General features: G+C 41.0%; 2 protein-coding genes across 3 annotated transcripts in view; one reads left to right on the top strand and one right to left on the bottom strand.

The window, feature by feature from the left end:
• Positions 1–15,600, top strand: part of LOC118330768 (FERM domain-containing protein 5) — a 16,998-nt gene extending 1,398 nt beyond the window's left edge. Inside the window, exons 2-11 of the mRNA XM_035665441.1 lie at positions 1,074–1,171; positions 1,971–2,094; positions 3,146–3,233; positions 3,387–3,475; positions 4,166–4,229; positions 4,352–4,434; positions 5,316–5,390; positions 6,480–6,548; positions 6,749–6,855; positions 10,175–15,600. Coding sequence (XP_035521334.1) covers positions 1,074–1,171; positions 1,971–2,094; positions 3,146–3,233; positions 3,387–3,475; positions 4,166–4,229; positions 4,352–4,434; positions 5,316–5,390; positions 6,480–6,548; positions 6,749–6,855; positions 10,175–10,761 — 1,384 coding nt within the window. The 3' untranslated portion in view covers positions 10,762–15,600. The remainder of the gene's footprint in view (positions 1–1,073; positions 1,172–1,970; positions 2,095–3,145; positions 3,234–3,386; positions 3,476–4,165; positions 4,230–4,351; positions 4,435–5,315; positions 5,391–6,479; positions 6,549–6,748; positions 6,856–10,174) is intronic.
• An 85-nt stretch (positions 15,601–15,685) lies between these two features.
• The window catches only part of blm (BLM RecQ like helicase), a 9,507-nt gene continuing 8,208 nt past the window's right edge, over positions 15,686–16,984 (bottom strand). For both annotated transcript variants that reach the window (XM_035665209.1, XM_035665208.1), the window contains 4 exons: positions 16,719–16,914; positions 16,505–16,627; positions 16,225–16,429; positions 15,686–16,094 (listed from right to left, as the gene is read on the bottom strand). In XM_035665209.1, coding sequence (XP_035521102.1) covers positions 15,923–16,094; positions 16,225–16,429; positions 16,505–16,627; positions 16,719–16,914 — 696 coding nt within the window. In that variant the 3' untranslated portion in view covers positions 15,686–15,922. The remainder of the gene's footprint in view (positions 16,095–16,224; positions 16,430–16,504; positions 16,628–16,718; positions 16,915–16,984) is intronic.

Here is a 16,984-nt window from a genome sequence, read left to right on the forward strand (position 1 = left end):
AAAAAAAAGCAAAATAATCAGCTCATATCCTGACTCTTGTCTTTTTTTTTTCTTTTTCAATCAAGTAATGGTTTGACAAAACTGCTGACATGAAGCATGTATGACAGCATTAATGAAAACGTCGCTATTACAAATTCATCAGCTCCACAGTCACCATTTATCAGTACAGGCTATCAGGTTACTGATATTTACTGAAATGAATCAGCATTTTTTTAAAATATCAGTGTACATATACCAGAGTTACCTCAACAGCTAATTTCCCCATGTTCATAAAAATAGAAATGAAGTAAAAGTAATAATTTAAGCGCTTATTTACCATGTACTATATAGATAACATAACTTGACAGAGTGCTTCGTCTGTGAGTTCATGTTTGTATTTAGTCATCATCTCTGAAATGTATGTTGAAATAGTATTGATTTATTGTTTTTGTATTTGAACAACATAGGAAATGTAAGCAGCTTTTTCATGCGTTTCTCCTCCCAGGAAGTGTTATTAGCCTTTGTGGAAATGGGCTAGGTGGAGGGGAGCAAGTCTGTCTGGCTGATTGTGAAAAATGAGATGAATGTCTAATTTCCTCTTCAAGGTTGGCGGGGGTTGTGAAAGACGAATTCTAATGATCTAACTAAATGTGCTGTTCTTGCTTCTAATAAAAATAATAATAACAATAACAATAATAACGGTCATCAACATCACAATATATGTTTCAGATGTTGTCTCAAAGTAAATTTCATGCTTTAGGAGCTTATTGGTTTGAGTCTGAAACTAGGCTGGAGAAGCACTGTATCAGTAGAAGCTTTCCCCTCAGGGACTTCCTATCCTCCTTTCCCCCCCCAATACAAAACCCTCATTTCTGCTAAATCAAAAAGAAATATTCAAACTACCCATAGGGAACATGAACTCAACAGCCTTTGAGGTTTATCAGGTTTGTTGTTTTGCCGCTCCGAGTCTCTTTTTATTGTTTTATTCCTGCTTTTTGTCTCTCGCTGGTGTAGGGTATTTATGAATATCATCAGAATTCTTATAAGCAGGCCTGTCAGACCATCTGACGTGCTTTTTGTCCTTTGGTTTGTAGATACCTTGTCTTCCTGCAAATTAAGAGAGACCTCTACCACGGTCGGCTCCTGTGTAAAACCTCGGATGCGGCCATGCTGGCTGCTCACATCCTTCAAGGTAATGGAAAGTGACAGATGGAAATTACTTACGCCACTCTCTGCTTCGCACTCTGTTCATGACCTCTGTTTTACCATGTGCTGTAGTTCACCAATCTGATGAATACTGCCAGCCAGGCAAATAGATTTTTATGTGGAAAGAAGCTTAATTAGGTGATAGCGTGAGGATGTACAGTATAATGTTCCTCAAATGATGTGCCTGCAGTGTTTTTTTTTTTTTCATTCACACATAAGATTGTCTATGCTTTAAGACATTTAATAAACATTTCACAGTCATCGGATGTGATTTTCTGATATTGATTCTAAAACTCAAACAAAGAGAGGTTATTCTTTACTTTGTATGGTAGTTACTTCAGTGATTTGCACACTAATAAGAAGAAATCACGCTCAATTATGAAGTCTTTGAAGTGGTTATCTGGCATCTTATCATCACATAAACAAACACAACACACATGAGGTTCTGGTGGCACGGATAACATCACAGAAAGCACTGTTTGAGGAGAGGCAGGTCCTCTGGAGGAGGGGCTGATGAATTAAAGATGGGCTGCCTGGTCAGCTCCTCCTTGCGGAGAGAATTCAGCGTCAGGGTCATCCGAGGGAGCTCAGTGTGGCATGAAGGAACACAAATAATCCTGGGCACGTTAGAGGTATATGAGCCTGTCTCCACTGGCAAAAGCACCACTGTGCTGAAAACTATCTAGACATCATATTTAACTTTTATTTGCTCTAAATGTTTTCTGTTAATGTTTAACATTTAACTTATTTTTCTGATAATTATTTTCTTATTTTCCCTCCTCCAGCCGAGATTGGTGATTATGACCCTGGGAAGCATCCCGAAGGTTACAGCTCCAAATTCCAGTTCTTCCCTAAACATTCGGAGAAGCTGGAGCGCCGGATTGCAGACATACACAAGACAGAGTTGATGTAAGGGCCAAAATATAAAACTACACCTCCACTCTCAGTTTTTTTTTTTTTTTTCACATACCTGCAGATCCTGCACTCATACAGGCTGAACAAACACCACTCTTCCTCTGACATTTATGTAATTGACTGCAGTAATGAGGCACCGTTCGTCTCTATAGTGTTCCCCGGACAGATTATTGTCGCTTATTTGAGCAAATGGCGGAGAAAAGCACTCTCGTCTTCTCCGCTATCCACTCAAATAACTCAGGTCAGATTGTCTTAAGCTCATAGCCTACCCTTTATTACAGCCATTAGTGATGGGCACTGGCCCAAGCTCCAACTGGAAGAACAGCAGGGCACAATAATCAAAGTGATCAGATAGACAAGGTCAATGCACACACACACTATTCTCACAGTCGGCAGGTGAGCTTATGAAGTGTTTCATTCATACACTGACTGATCAGTCCAACTTCCCCAACTGATTTGCTCTAAAATAAGTGTTTAGTCAGTTATAATGTAAATGAGGGACTGTGTTATATTTCATAATAGGTAGTTTAAAAGTTGCTGGTTGGAACAAACTAACTTCCTCAAGAAAAAACAAAAGATGTATGTTTAATGATGAACAGTGAGACACAGGAGATGCAGAATGACATCAACAAAGTCCAGTTTGGATGCTGTAGGAGTAGGGCGACAAACAGTACGAGACTCTGCCGCCCACTAGTGGTTCTTTCTTTCTTCACCACCAAGTGTAAACACTGCTTCACTTGAATTGATTTGACAAATTGAATATAGCCGAGAGTTGAAGCTGAGATAAACAATAAGTGCTTTTTAAAGTACCTCATTCCATATTTTCTTTGCCTCAGCTGCTCTTGTTATTGTTTATTCTTGTTTGCATATAACCTCTGTCTGCTTCTTTCACTCTCTCTAAAGTGTGTAAATGTATCGCATCAATGGAAATTAATTTGTGCGTGCCTCTCTCGCAAGTGTTTGGCCTTTCAAGACTTTTATGTTACATTTTTTATGCTTATGGTGGACTGACACAGATGTTCGGTGTGTTGTTGCTCTCCCCCAGTGGACAGACCCCTGAAACATCAGAGCGAAATTTCCTGCAGAAAGCCCAGATGCTGGAGACATATGGTGTTGATCCGCATCCATGCAAGGTTTCTCAAGCACTTCTACACTATTTTTAGATATAGTTTTAAAAACAGTTTGAACAATCATAGTCCAATAGAATATGCAATACATGCTAAAACATGTGGCTGATTTACATTTAATCGTGTTTAAATGTCTTCTTTTTTAAAATGTCTTTTTAGGATGTGTCTGGGAACCCAGCTTTTCTCGCCTTCACGCCATTTGGTTTTGTGGTGCTTCAGGGAAACAAGAGAGTTCATTTTCTAAAATGGTGAGCCAAATATGCAACATTCTCTGATGTGTGCCAGAGACAGCTCTCTCCTCAAGTACTCGCAGGAGGCAAATAGACAAACTCTTCACTGTGACTTTGATTTTCTCCTGATCTCACATACAGTATGTCAAATAGGGGGGTCTACATTGAACAGCACACACACTACAGCTGGTTGTACAATGACAGTCAACAAAGCTCGTCCGTCTGCTTCTACCTGTGACCAGAGCCGGCAGCTAGCATGTGCACAGATGGCTAATTACACCAGTTAGACCAGGATAATAGCTTGAAACCAGTTTGTGGTAGAGGCCTACTGATTTAAATTCAGCAAGATGCTTTATTGACACATTGAAAATGTATACAACATGGTGCATCTCTGTGTAACATTTGTCTTTTTGTCTGTTTGCCTTTAACTGAGGTTCTTGTTACAATAATGGAGACAGACCTATTATGTTTGCAGTATTTATTCTGGGTTTGTTTGTTTGCCTTCTGCAGTGCTCAGGTTTCCCCCCACTGCCTGTCTGCATGGAATATTATCAGTTATTTGTTTTGTCAGTCAAACATAGAGCTCCGTGACTGTTTATGTGATCACAAAGCGTTTTGTCATGAATTTTTAAAGAGGCTGTGGCTTTCTGTTTCCGCTCAATGTATGTGTAACTGTTGCTGCTCTCTCTCTCTCTCTCTCCTGAACAGGAACGAGGTGACCAAACTGAAGTTTGAAGGAAAGACGTTCCACGTATATGCAAATCAGAAGGAGGTGAGAGCATAAATTGTTGGATGTGCATGTTTTAATGACACTGCCTGCAGAGGGTGGTTCTCTATTTCAGTTTGTTATATTTTCCTGCACGTTCTCTTATTTTCAACGTGCAGGACGAAAAGATCATCTTGACATACTTTGCGCCCACACCGGAGGCATGCAAGCACCTTTGGAAGTGCGGAGTGGAGAACCAAGCTTTCTATAAGTAAGTCCATGTATTTCTTCAATTTCAATGTTTCTTTAATTCCCCCCGCACTGCCATGATTAAATTACCTGCTCTGCATCCTTGAGCGCTGTCAGGCAGGTTACCGTCACGGTTCCTTGGTGTCCTTAAAAGCCCTTTCCTCTGGGTTGTTTTCAGCGGGGAAAATGAGGTGTGAGTTGCCTCTGACCTTTTTAGTGAATGCGTGCGCGCTGGCACGAGACTGCAAGCACTTCAGTGCTCCCTCTGAGATATAGCTCCCCTGTCTCAGCAGTGAATGATAGTGCATGTCGCCTCTGCTCTCTTCTGCTCAGAAAAGGTGATTTAAAAAAAACAAAAAGCAGAGCTCAAGAGCTCAAAGGCCCGGGAGTGGTGTAATAAAGAGTCGGGCTGATGGCTCAGGTGATGAAGGGTGTGTGTGGGGGTTAGCAGATGGAAAGAGAGAAAGAAAGGGGGCATTGGAAGGGCAGAGCATTGATGGTGTTCATATGATGTGACCTTTTAATGACTCTCTAAAGTGGCAGATAATATTTTATGCACTGTCCACTAAGATCTTGCAGTAATAAGGAGTCTGGGGAACTAAAAGGCGTAATAAAGATAATCACACCCACATATCCCTTGAAAGCAAAATAAAACATTAAACATTAATGTCTCACTTACTATGACAATATAAACATATTGAATACTGTATGGAGCCGTGTCAAGGATGCAGTGCCTATAGTGAAAGGAGAGGACATGCATAATTTAATCACTTCTCTAATCAAGGTATTTGATAGTTCCTGCTTTGTTCTGGGATTCAGAAAGCAAAGATTAAACATATTCACCATTCAACAGTGTGATCATACGAACTTAATTTTTCTCTTTCTGTTTTTTTGCTCCATCAGGCTTGATAAGTCAAGTCAGGTTCGCACGGTGTCCAGCAGCAACCTGTTCTTCAAGGGCAGCCGTTTCCGTTACAGGTAGAGTACACGCCAAGACAGTATGACTGATGACAGGGAGGGGAGAGCTGCAAAAAATCCCCAGCTGGAAGTGGAGAGAGATGTTCCCAGAAGACGTGGCCTCCTGGCCTTCTGTGCTGTAACGTCAGCCTACTGTTGCCCGGAGGATAGTACTGACACATCATAAGATAGAGGACACAGAGGAGACAATGAAGGGGACTTGATCACATGAGGCATTATCACCTTGTATAAGCTTTAAACCTGCAGTATGGCCAAGATACTGTCCTTTATTAAAGGATCAGTTCACCCAAACTGTAAAAAAAAATTGATATCCAGCCTATGTATAGTTTTTGTTTTAATTGCTCAAATTTTGTCTCTGAAGGTGAATTAAATTTAGTTTTTAGTGCTCGGCATTGAAAAAATACATTTAATATTTTTTAACAGTGTTTACATGTCATTGCAGAAAGGATGTCCTGGTTTCTTTGGACAATCCATAAACATTGCTGTGAAGAACTTTAATTGGAACTACTTTAAACTAAAGAAATAGCTCTTATTTGGGTGGTGGAGGCTCATGGACATCTGAAACCTTAGCAGTTAAAACTAAAACTATCTGCATAACTTATACAACTAGAGGTATATAAGAACATATATTATAATGGATGATCTGCCTCTTTAAGAAGAAAATAGTCATATTTGGCTATTGAAAGGTCAAATTGAAAGGGATGGAAATCAATTTTGCATTATAAATATCTGATAATATCTATATATAGAGACTGTATATGACCTGAAATCACAAGTCCAGTTAGTTAAATATTGAGTTTACCTTTTGAAGGGCAAACCATGATCATTGTTTTGATATTTTTGCCTGCAAGTCTGTGTGTGCATTTGTGTGACTGGTGGTAATTCAGTTATGCAAAGCTGAATTCACCAGGTTATTTCTATCATGATGCTCATGTACTGTGCTCATCCACTGCAGTGATGGCTTTCATGGCATTGGGTGACACTAGGGTGCCTGGTTGTGTGTGTGTGTGTGTGTGTGTGCGCATGTGTGTGTGTGCGCGTGTGTGTATGTAAACTCATCCTGAGCATCGTCTCTGTGCTTTATAACAGTGGACGAGTGGCAAAAGAGGTGATGGAGCAGAGTGCCAAAATCAAACGCGAACCTCCAGAAATACACAGGTAGAGTTGTAAACTCAGGAGAGGTCAGAACGTTCTTGATCAGATTTTTCTTTCATTTTCCTCCATTTTCTTAGGCACCAAGCTACTGTAGATGTCATTATATCAGCAGCACCTACTGGCTACAGTATGAGTTACCTCCACTGGTAGCTGTCTCTCTGTACAATGATGTTTGTGCATTTGTGCTGTGTTTGTCTCTGCAGGGCTGGCCTCGTGCCCAGCAGAAGTTGTCCATCCATCACCCACGGGCCTCGACTCAGCAGTGTACCACGCACGCGTCGGAGAGCTGTGCACATATCCATCATGGAGGGTAAGAACCAAGCTTCAACACCAAGCAACAAATCCCCTAGCGGTCATTGTGTTCTTTAGAAGCCTTACAGTGAGTATTGTATTGTTTACGAGTCATCCTCTTCCACTGAAACACGTAATTTGTTCAGGAAGTAGTTATGATCCCACTCTTCGGATATAATCATGGATAATGCGTTATTACAACAACAAACCGGCTGGCACAAAATAAATGAATTAGGGAGCCATTAGTCCTGTTTGTGAGAACTCCTCCTCTTCTTGAGAAAACACACTTGTGCACACACTGGCATACACACACATGCTGTAACTAGAGCCATTTGGCCCAGTTCATGCTTACAGCACTGGCAGGGCATGCTGCAGGTGTGTGCGTCAGTCAGCCTGCTCCATTTCAATGCAGGGTTTCAGAGCTTCTTTGTGTGTTTGAGCAATTGTGTATTTGATGTCCCAACACAGTGGCAGCTAAAGTCACTTATTCAGCCCACCTGCAGGCTCTTCGCCCAGAACAGGTGGCCTCACTTCCTCTGTTACTGAGATAGACGCAGCAGGTGTATTATCCAGCCTGGCTCTGGGTAAAACCAGCAGTGAGACCCTTTCGCCCTGCCTTTCAATACTTTAACTCTTTGTACACTAAGATAAATAGAAGTCAGAAGCAGGTGTACTGTGAATACTGAGGGTCCTTTTCTGTGGGGTCAAGAGAGCCATAAGAGCTTCCCACCCCCAGTGTGTGCTGACTGGGTGTCTTGCAGTGGTATTAATACCCCAGCTGAAAATAACTTGGGTCTTCTACTCCATGTATGTCACTGGCCTGGGTGGGGCCAAACCAGGCCAGGCCAATGCTGGCGATTGTAGCACTGCTGCAGAAACACACCGTTTTACCTCACACACTCCTCTCCACAAACGGCAACTAAGGCAGAACCTTTTGGCCTAAAGCACACACAGCAAGACTGTGGCCTGGACTCCGGGACAGGGACCATAAGGACGGGATAAACACGTGCATGCTACAACCATGGTGAAGTGTCTGATCCGTATCACCACCCGGGTGAATGTCCACCTGCGTATGATCAACCATTGCTACCGGGATGTGAAGGTCCGCGTGCTGAGCCTGGGGCCTCGTATGCTGGGCAAGGCCCTGGGTGTCCTGCCCCTCTACCCTTCCCTGACAGGGCAGCAGGAGTCTGCCAGCATCACCCCTCTTCCTGGCACTCCGCTGCCCTGCGTTCAGCCCAGCAACTCTCCAGGTAAACTCACCACAGAGTCAGCCAGGAGTGTGCTTTACATGGAGATGCCAATGACTTTCTCTATTCTAAATCAGTCTCTGCTGCATCAATGTTGGCGGGGAGGGAGGGACACCATTCCTCTGGTCGTCTGTGTCTCCTGGAGGTCTCTGTAATTGGACAGGCATTTTAGATTTTTATTCTTGGTGCTTTTGTCTAGTGCATTTTGTTGATTTAGAGTAGAGGACTCTTTATGTAGCAGCTGTATTTGTTTCCAACCAGTATCCAGTATTTCAAGGTGTATGGTGTGTTTATTTGGTGCATGCATTTCCTTTAAAGTTATGTTATAGTGTTGTAGATTAAGACCGCTAAACATGGGAAATACAACTATACAAATACAATTAAAACAATACCTTTTCCGCTCACTTCCTCACTGTTATAAGCATAACATAGGATAAGCTGAGGCAGATCATCACTGGGTAAAGATGGCTGCTGATACTCATACAGCCGTTATGGCTCCTTCTTTTCACTTGACAGGAGTTTAATGTCAGCAGAGGCTTAGACACTGGACATAATCTGTCCTACTTTTACTGCAGTTTTTAAGAAGTCCTTTTCAAGATTTGCCTCCTCATCAAAAGATGAATTTTAATCCCTGCTCTTTATAGTGAAGGTGTACTGTTGCTGCTCTGACACTCTAGAAAATGTGATGTCGTCAGCAAAGGGCTCAACTACAGCTCATCTTCACTGACATGTACAAAGTGGGGAGGCTCTCACATACTGTACTGTAACTTATACTGCAGAATGAACAGTACAGTTGTACAGTAACAGTAAGGTATGCGTCGTGGCTTGAAGCTAATGCATCATTGAATAGTTTTTATTCTTCTATGGAGATAACTTCTGTACTATACTCCCTTTAATACCTACAGTTGCATATGTCCATTGTGAGCAATGTTGCGCAGTCAATGAGCAATTACTGCTTCATGGCAATATTGGATTTCTATATGGTTTTAGCATCAATCTCATTTAGTAACTTGATTTGTTAGGTGTTTAATCTGCTTAAATTAGACAAAAACAGACATTGCTCTCTTGTTATTTAGCGATAAACTGATTTTTCTGAATTCTTTTCCTTTATCAGATAACAGTAGAAGGTTTTTCCCAGATAGCTTACCCCTAGTTGTAGGTTAAATATTCTTGTGTGTCTTTTTATTTTGGTTTGATTTAATTAGGAAATGCAAGTGTTCTACAGGCATTAAAGAAAGGGGTTCACAGTTTTTCAAGTCTATCTTAAAACCGCACTCACACACCTGTATGTACATTGAAACAATTTGTTGTTGCTGCAATTGCTCCTGCAGTGTACTGATAATACCACAGTGAGATAAATTTGTACTAAAAACACTGTAATTTTGGAAAATATCCACTTGTCTAACTAAGACTGGTAGCCTCATATTAACTTCAGCTGAACTTTTTAATGCAATTTTGCATCAATTATTCATCCCCCCCTTAGATTGGAATCTCATTGGGAAGAGATATCTTCTCAGCCAGTGTGGATAAGGCATATGAGTGTTGTTTTAAGTTCAAATCTATCCTTTAAACTAAGAATACGTCTTGTGGTTTGTATTTGTAATGTTAAGAATATTAAGCATCCTTATATAAGCTTTTAAAACATTGATACAATTGTAAAAATCCAATATCCCAAGTGGGATCAGTGATGTAACCTTCAGCACGTGTTTGTTGAGAGAGGATGTTGGCTATTTTGCGAGGAAGTATGCTTGGCTTATTTAATTGTTTCTAAAGTATACTTTATCTTAATGGTTTTGTTTACGCTGTGGTTGTTGGATGAGATCTACACTTCCAGTGCAAGTGGAACATGATGATTTCCTCCGTTAAAGATACTGATTAGGCATCCCATCGGCTCATGAGCATTCTGTTCAATGACAATATTCCGCCCTGTCTGCTAACCTCTAACATTTCAAACCAGAACTACAGAATATTGTGTCTGTGAACGTCACTCTAGTATAGTGTATTAATGCCATGTCAGTAATCTTCATTCATTCTGTTTTCTTCCTGTGTGTTTCCCTCCTACTCTTCCTCCCTTAACCACTCCAAAAGGTCTGGAGTCGTTGCGTGACAGTGCCCACTCTACACCGGTGCGTTCAGTGTCCCATGGGGAATCCTTCATGCCACGCTCCCGGAGCCAGGCCACGGACGCCAGTGAGAGGACTGCGGTGATCTCGGACGAGGCCTACAGCCCCTCCGACAGCGTCCTGCCCACCCCGGTGGCCGAGCACAGCATGGAGCTGGCTGCCTCGCGCCAGATCAACGGGGCGCCCTGCAGCATCGAGGAGGAGAAGGAGTCGGAGGCAGGCACCCCCATGCAAGGGGAAGGAGGTGATTTTGGTGCGGACGGTAGATCTGCACACGAAGGGGCGGGGGGTGACTCTGCCCTCAGCGAGGTGGAACAGGTGAATAAATTTGTCTTAAGTGTCCTCCGTTTGCTCCTTGTGACCATTGGACTCCTCTTTGTCTTGCTCCTCCTCCTCATCATCCTCACCGAGTCAGACCTTGACATTGCATTTTTACGTGATATCCGCCAGACCCCCGAATTTGAGCAGTTCCATTACGAATACTTTTGTCCCCTCAGGCGGTGGTTTGCCTGCAAGCTCCGCTGGGTGGGCGGGTTGCTCATTAACAAGTGAGAGTGAGGTCGTAGAGTTCATAAGCCCGTTCGGGGGTCTGGGAAGACGGTTAGGACTCCGGAGCGATGGAGGGCAGCCTCGTCCCAACCATGAACCCTGCTTCTCTCATCATCCTCCTGCAGACATACAGCTTGGACCACTCCTGGTAACACCGGGCCAGGATCTCTCTTCCTCTCCTCCACTTTGAGTTAACCCCCCCACCCCCACCAAACCACCTCCTCGTTTCGCTTGTTTTCTTCTCCTTTTTTTTTCTACAAAACCAGAAGACTTTTTTTCCCCCCTTTTTTCTTTTTTATTTCAAGTCATTTCAGGCATTTTATTTTTTCAAATAACACAAAGGAAAAAAATTAAAAACTGAAATCAAAGAACTGAAGAATTTTAAACAGTTCCTTTTAAAGGAACGGAAAAGTTTGTTGCAACGGATGAACGTTGCCTTCATTTATTATTTATTGCTTTTAAACATGTATTTGCATAAGAAAAGGAAAAGAGATGATGGGAGAGAAGTTGATCTGAAATTAAGATGGAAGTAAGTTATGTGATAGTTGATAGGCCTACTGCCGTGACACGTATGTGAGGCGAAGTAGTGTAATATCTTTTGATATTGATTCATCCTCATCGGGAGTCAGCTAGACAAACAGCAGATTCACCTCATCAGGAAAAACAGAACAATTTGAAGGGAATAATAGTGAAGGTTCATGAAGCAGAGAACAGACAGGGTGACTACCAAATGCCTTTTACGAGAAGATGCCCATGACTGTTGGCAGGTTTGAAATTTGTGGATTGTTTTCGGACACAATTACACTTACAATGGTGTACAACATAAACTGGTGAAAGATTAAAGTTGTTTTATAACATTTTATAAGGATACAGTAAAATAAACCAGTACCAATAGTGTTATGTGACCCAGTAGTGTCAGACGCGGTTAGTGAAATATTCATGACGAAGAGAAAAAGATTCACTGGCACCAATAGATGATAGTCTAGATAGATGTGCAATGCTCATACGGTTTTAATAATTATGTACTTTTTGAATGTGCTCATTTGTTCTGTTGTTCTGTTATTTCTCCAATTCATTTGATTTGCATTTTTTTCATCAAGTTGAAATTCGATGAATTTCGATAATGTCTTTGTATGAAGAGTTTATCGTTCATTTTGGTTTCATATCAACCTTGCTCTTAGGTTTATGTATCATACTATATTATTATTATTAGAATAAGAATAATGATGTACTTTTTGTACAAATTAGTTTGTTTCCTAATATATATTGACAGGTTTTTCATGTATATTTTAACAGAACTGAAATGTTATTTTGTTATTGAAGATTAAATTATACCTTTTTTAGCGCTGTGTTTCAAGTAAGGTCAGAAGCATTTATGGAAATGTGGAAAGGGGGGACTAAAAAACAGTGTTTTTATCCAGATCCACTTAACACTGATCACACCTCTCGACACTCCACCAGCAGTGAATCAGCCTTCAGTGTGTGTACAATTTTAATGATAATTTTAAACATGTATTTGTACAGAATAAAATCTGGAGATGTCATTATGCCATCACAAATACCAAATAATTCAAAAACACATTTTCATCTTTTATAACATCTTATTTTTACTTGAAGAGTTTGGAGAGGTGACTCTGAGCCTGATCGATACTGGATCTGCACTAAAAACTAAAGACTTGTTCCTTGACCCACAAAGTCTGTTGTGTAACATTTATTTGAAGACTTGAGCTGAAACGATTAGTTCATTGATTGGTAGAAAATGAATTGGCAGCTATTCTGATAATCAATTATAAGCAAAAATACCAAACATTTCTGGTGTCAGCTTTTCCAACGTTTTCTGCTTTTCCCTCTGTAATACTGTATCGTAAAATGAATTGGGTTTGAGTTCTAAGAAATTATAGTGGGTATTTTTCACTATTGTCTGACACTGTCTGATAATTAATCGATTAATCTAGATAATAATAGGTAAATAATTGTTAGTTGCAGCCCTAAACGAAACATGTTGTCACCAATAAATTAAGAATGAACAATTAAACGTTATAATCTTTGGTTGGGGTAACATCGCAGTCTGTTTAACAAACTACAGCATGTAATGCAGATACCAGTTAATCTGTGATAAACCAATATTGGTCAATAATATCTGCCCCTTATATTTATCGGTCAGGCTCTGGACTCTTCTGCCTCACAGCTCCAGGGAGCAATAACTGTCATGGCTGCTGGATTCTGGGTAAAATCTGTTTTTTGTACTGGGTGTCTACCTCCTGTACCAAGTGCAGGTGTAAGTGTTAGTATGTCTGTATGTAGGAATGGAAACAAGATTCAAGGTGATTGAGGTGGAGATTTTGACAGAGAGGGAGAAAAAGTCATTATTTTGGAAAAGCCGAGAAGGACTTAGAGGAAAGAAAAGAGAGAAAGCTGTAGAGACTGAGAGATATCAGAGGCCTTCGAGAGAGGTTCAAGTGATCAGTCTGCTTCTTTGAAAGTGGTATAGAAAAAAACAAATTGGATATGAAAGACACTTGGTGACTCATCAATCTAATGGCTGTACAGGGTTGCTTGTTTTTGGCCTGCTATTTCAAACACCACATTCTCATACCAGCATCTGCAGCTGCTCCACTGAAGCCCCGATGGTGCTACCTTCTTTGTTTTGCTCCTGTGTAATTCGAGCGTGTCAGTCCTCGGCTAAATTGTAGTCCTGACCACAGAGTAACATGCACTTTGGCGTTGTGGCTGGATCCACTCCTGTAGCTCATTATCCCTCACAAACTGCGGTTATCTGTGGTGGACGGGGCAGCACCGACATTTCCCAGCACAATGCTAGAGGGAATATCAAATCATTAGAGCTATGTTAGCAAGAAACCTGTCATGCAGACGGTGTAGGAGCTTATTTATGTCATGTGAATCAACTTTTGACTCGGATACATCCAGTAAAATAGCAGATGCAAAGATGAAGCACATTTTTTCCCAGTGGTGTGGAGCAGGGTGGCCCGGTTGACTTTATTGTGTACATTCATGCTTCATATTTATTACTTCTTTACGGACATGAAAGGTCAACATGACCGACCAGTCCAGCCAGGCTGTGTTGTTAGCAGGACATCGTTTAAAGGTCAGTCTGCAAAGGTGTTTCTCATACATCTATCAGCATTATGTAGCTTCAGTGGTCTCTCTGAACATGCAACAATTAAGACAAAATCAAGGCAGCATTATTCAAGGAGCAATAATCAGCCGTGAGAGCAAAAATATGTGATTTACAAACTTGTGTATGAAAATCCGATGATTAAGAAGTCAATTATGTCCTTTCTGTTTCTAGAAAAAACACTTACCAAATTGCTGTTGTGCTGACTCTAATGATGATGTGACCACTGAGACACTTAGTTGCCGTTGCATTGATTAGTAATATTTTATAAAAGATACCCCATTTTCCTTAGAGACCTCTTGTGTGGATGTTTATTCTGCTGTTTTCTTTGCTGTTTCATTTTTAAGTGACAGATTGTTTTCTGTGCCTGGATCCTAACTGCAGTTTACCAAAGTCGCAAAGATGAAGGAATGGAGAACGAAAGACACAACATCCCACAACAACTGTATTACAGACTACTCCATCCTTAAATCTCCCAGGCCGAGAGGGCAAAAACAGTGTCCATCTCTGTCTGAAACCGTTTGTGATGTGCACTGGTCAGGCCCGAAATCTCTGTCTTAATTTGTCTTTACAGGCACGATTCCTGTGACAAACCTGACTTTAATTTTACATTTCAGTTTGCTGTGTCATGTTTACATACTTTACAGTTCTTTTTACCTCATGGGAGATGGCTACAGTTTCGGCCAGATGTGACTTTTGATGAACGAGTGTGATTGTCATCCATGGTTTATAAATTAGAAACAGCTCGTCTGTCCCTGAAAAGCAGCAGTGAAGGTGCAGCCATGCAAATACAATGTGGTCCAGTGGAAGATTACGCATTGATCCTTGTGGTTAAATTTGATACGCAGGGGATGGACTCAATAATAGAAACACCCACGTGGTATAATGTAATGCCATATAACAACCAAGCAACAAATCCTACATTTGTGAAACTTTTGTTCAGTTTTTACAAATGCAGCATCAAACAGATGTTTCGGTTCATTTCAGTCATTTTTTTGCGGTGTTATCGTACTGGACTTAACTGTGAGGCGTTCTTGTTATTTTGTCTACCCCCTGTGTTTTCCTACATATTTCAGCAATCATAACATAGGTAGCTTAAAAACCAGTATATGTATGACATAATGAGGAGTTTCAAAGAATGTCATTAGTTGTCCTTCAAACATAACTTTTGAAAGTTTTTGTTGACATTTATGATGAAAAATAATTACGTAACCAATTTAGATGATCGAAAGAAAGCGATTTATATGCAATTAGCTACCTAAATCTCATTCCTGGCCACGATCCCTAACACATGAATGTGGATGATGCATGTGAGGGATGAATGGATGAAACTAGTCGTCATAACTGAAGACTGCTTTTTGCCCTGGTCAGCTCCCAGTAGACAGACCCTCACACGACCATGCATACACGTCAATAAGTGTATCTGCATATCCATGTCTGGTGGTGTGCTATGTAGTCTGCATCGTTCTACCCTGGGATTGAAGATTGCTGTTTAATTACGTTATATATACAAGTATATATATATATAAATCCATGTGCCAAATCCAGTTCTTGTTCAGTCTGATCCATTCCGAACCCATGTTTGTACTGTAGGTAACCTTCTGTACAAGTCAGTATAAAATATTGTTTCTCTCCAATAGTCCCGTGTAACTGGTGCCATTAAATAAAACTATTCAAACTTGAAATAAACATTGAATAAAAATGTGTGATGTGTCTCCTTGTGGCTTTGTGGTACAACACAAATTTAGCGCACAGTTCTGAATGTAGAGCAGTTGAAGTAATAATCATTGATCGAATGTAAAATTGTCTTTAATATCAAAAATGAAGATGTACATCACAATGGACAGTAAAAAAACAGACTTTACAACAATTATAAAACCATGTACAAACAATCAATATTTAAATCTGGACAGACATCACAACAGTTACTGTACAAAGCATAAATATTACAATAAGTCACATTAACTGGTTTGAAAATGTAGTGACAAAGTAGTTTGCTATCATAGAAAGTCAGACCAGAAAACACTCCTAGCCCAAATGTGAAAAGGATGGCTTTAAGAAGGGTCGCTGATTGGTTTGGGGGGTCGGGAGGGACATTAAGCCTGGTGTCCTCCCTGCTGATGCATCTCCCGCTGAACTCCTATACCCCCGGCCTCTGGAGCTGGATGATGACCACGATTTATTGCTGCTGTAGCCACGACTGAATCCACAGCACAACAGCACGACATAAGAAAGGAGGGAAAAAGGAAACAGGTTTTGAGCCATGTAGTGAAACTTATTGCTACATCCCCCAACTAGATGATAAACTGTGAGACAAATACACTACACACCCTTTAGAGTTTGTACTTGAGTTGCCATATGCTTTTCTCTTCTTAGAATACTTGAAAAATGGAGCTTTCTTTCTCTTTTGTCCCTGTGGGGCCTGATCACGGAAGTAGGTGGAGGACTCTGTGTCGTCCTCGTCATCGTAATCTCCTGTGCGACCTCGTGTCGTGTCTATCCACCCGTCTCCGCCAGTGTCAGTCTGCTCTTCCGCTACAGAGACAATATAGACTTAATACAGAATGAGGTCGGAAAAAGCAGAAACGTGCTAAAACTATAGTCTCTTACCAGGCAGCTGCCACTCAGAATATTTCTGCAGGACCTGAATGACTTCAGCTCCATACTTATCCAGTTTGTCTTCTGTCACGCCATCAATTTGTAGCAGGACTTCAGGGTCAGAAGAAAGCTTCTCTGTGAAAAAAAGAGTTATAAAATGCAATTTATATCACATGAGCTGTTATGCCTTTCAAAAGACAGTCTTAACTACTTTTTCAGTAATTACCAGAGATGTTTTTCAAGGTGGCAGTGGCGAAGATGTTGTAATAGTGAATGCCAAACGCTTTCCCCAGCTGCTTGCACAGATCCGTCAGCTCCTTCAGACACTCCTGAACCTTCTCCTCTCTCTGGGAGACATTCTTGGCCACAGAAGCTCTATGTTTCCTGATGCTTGATGCACTTTCTGTCTCGTAGAACTCCACCTGCAATGAGACAAGTCCCAGTAATTGTTTTGATTAATAAGACTTAAGCCTAAATATGGATCTATAGTTA

The sequence above is a fragment of the Morone saxatilis genome, unplaced genomic scaffold, assembly GCF_004916995.1.
Source record: "Morone saxatilis isolate NCDOM2014 unplaced genomic scaffold, NCSU_SB_2.0 Contig2, whole genome shotgun sequence".
In the NCBI taxonomy this organism is placed as follows: Eukaryota; Metazoa; Chordata; class Actinopteri; family Moronidae; genus Morone; species Morone saxatilis.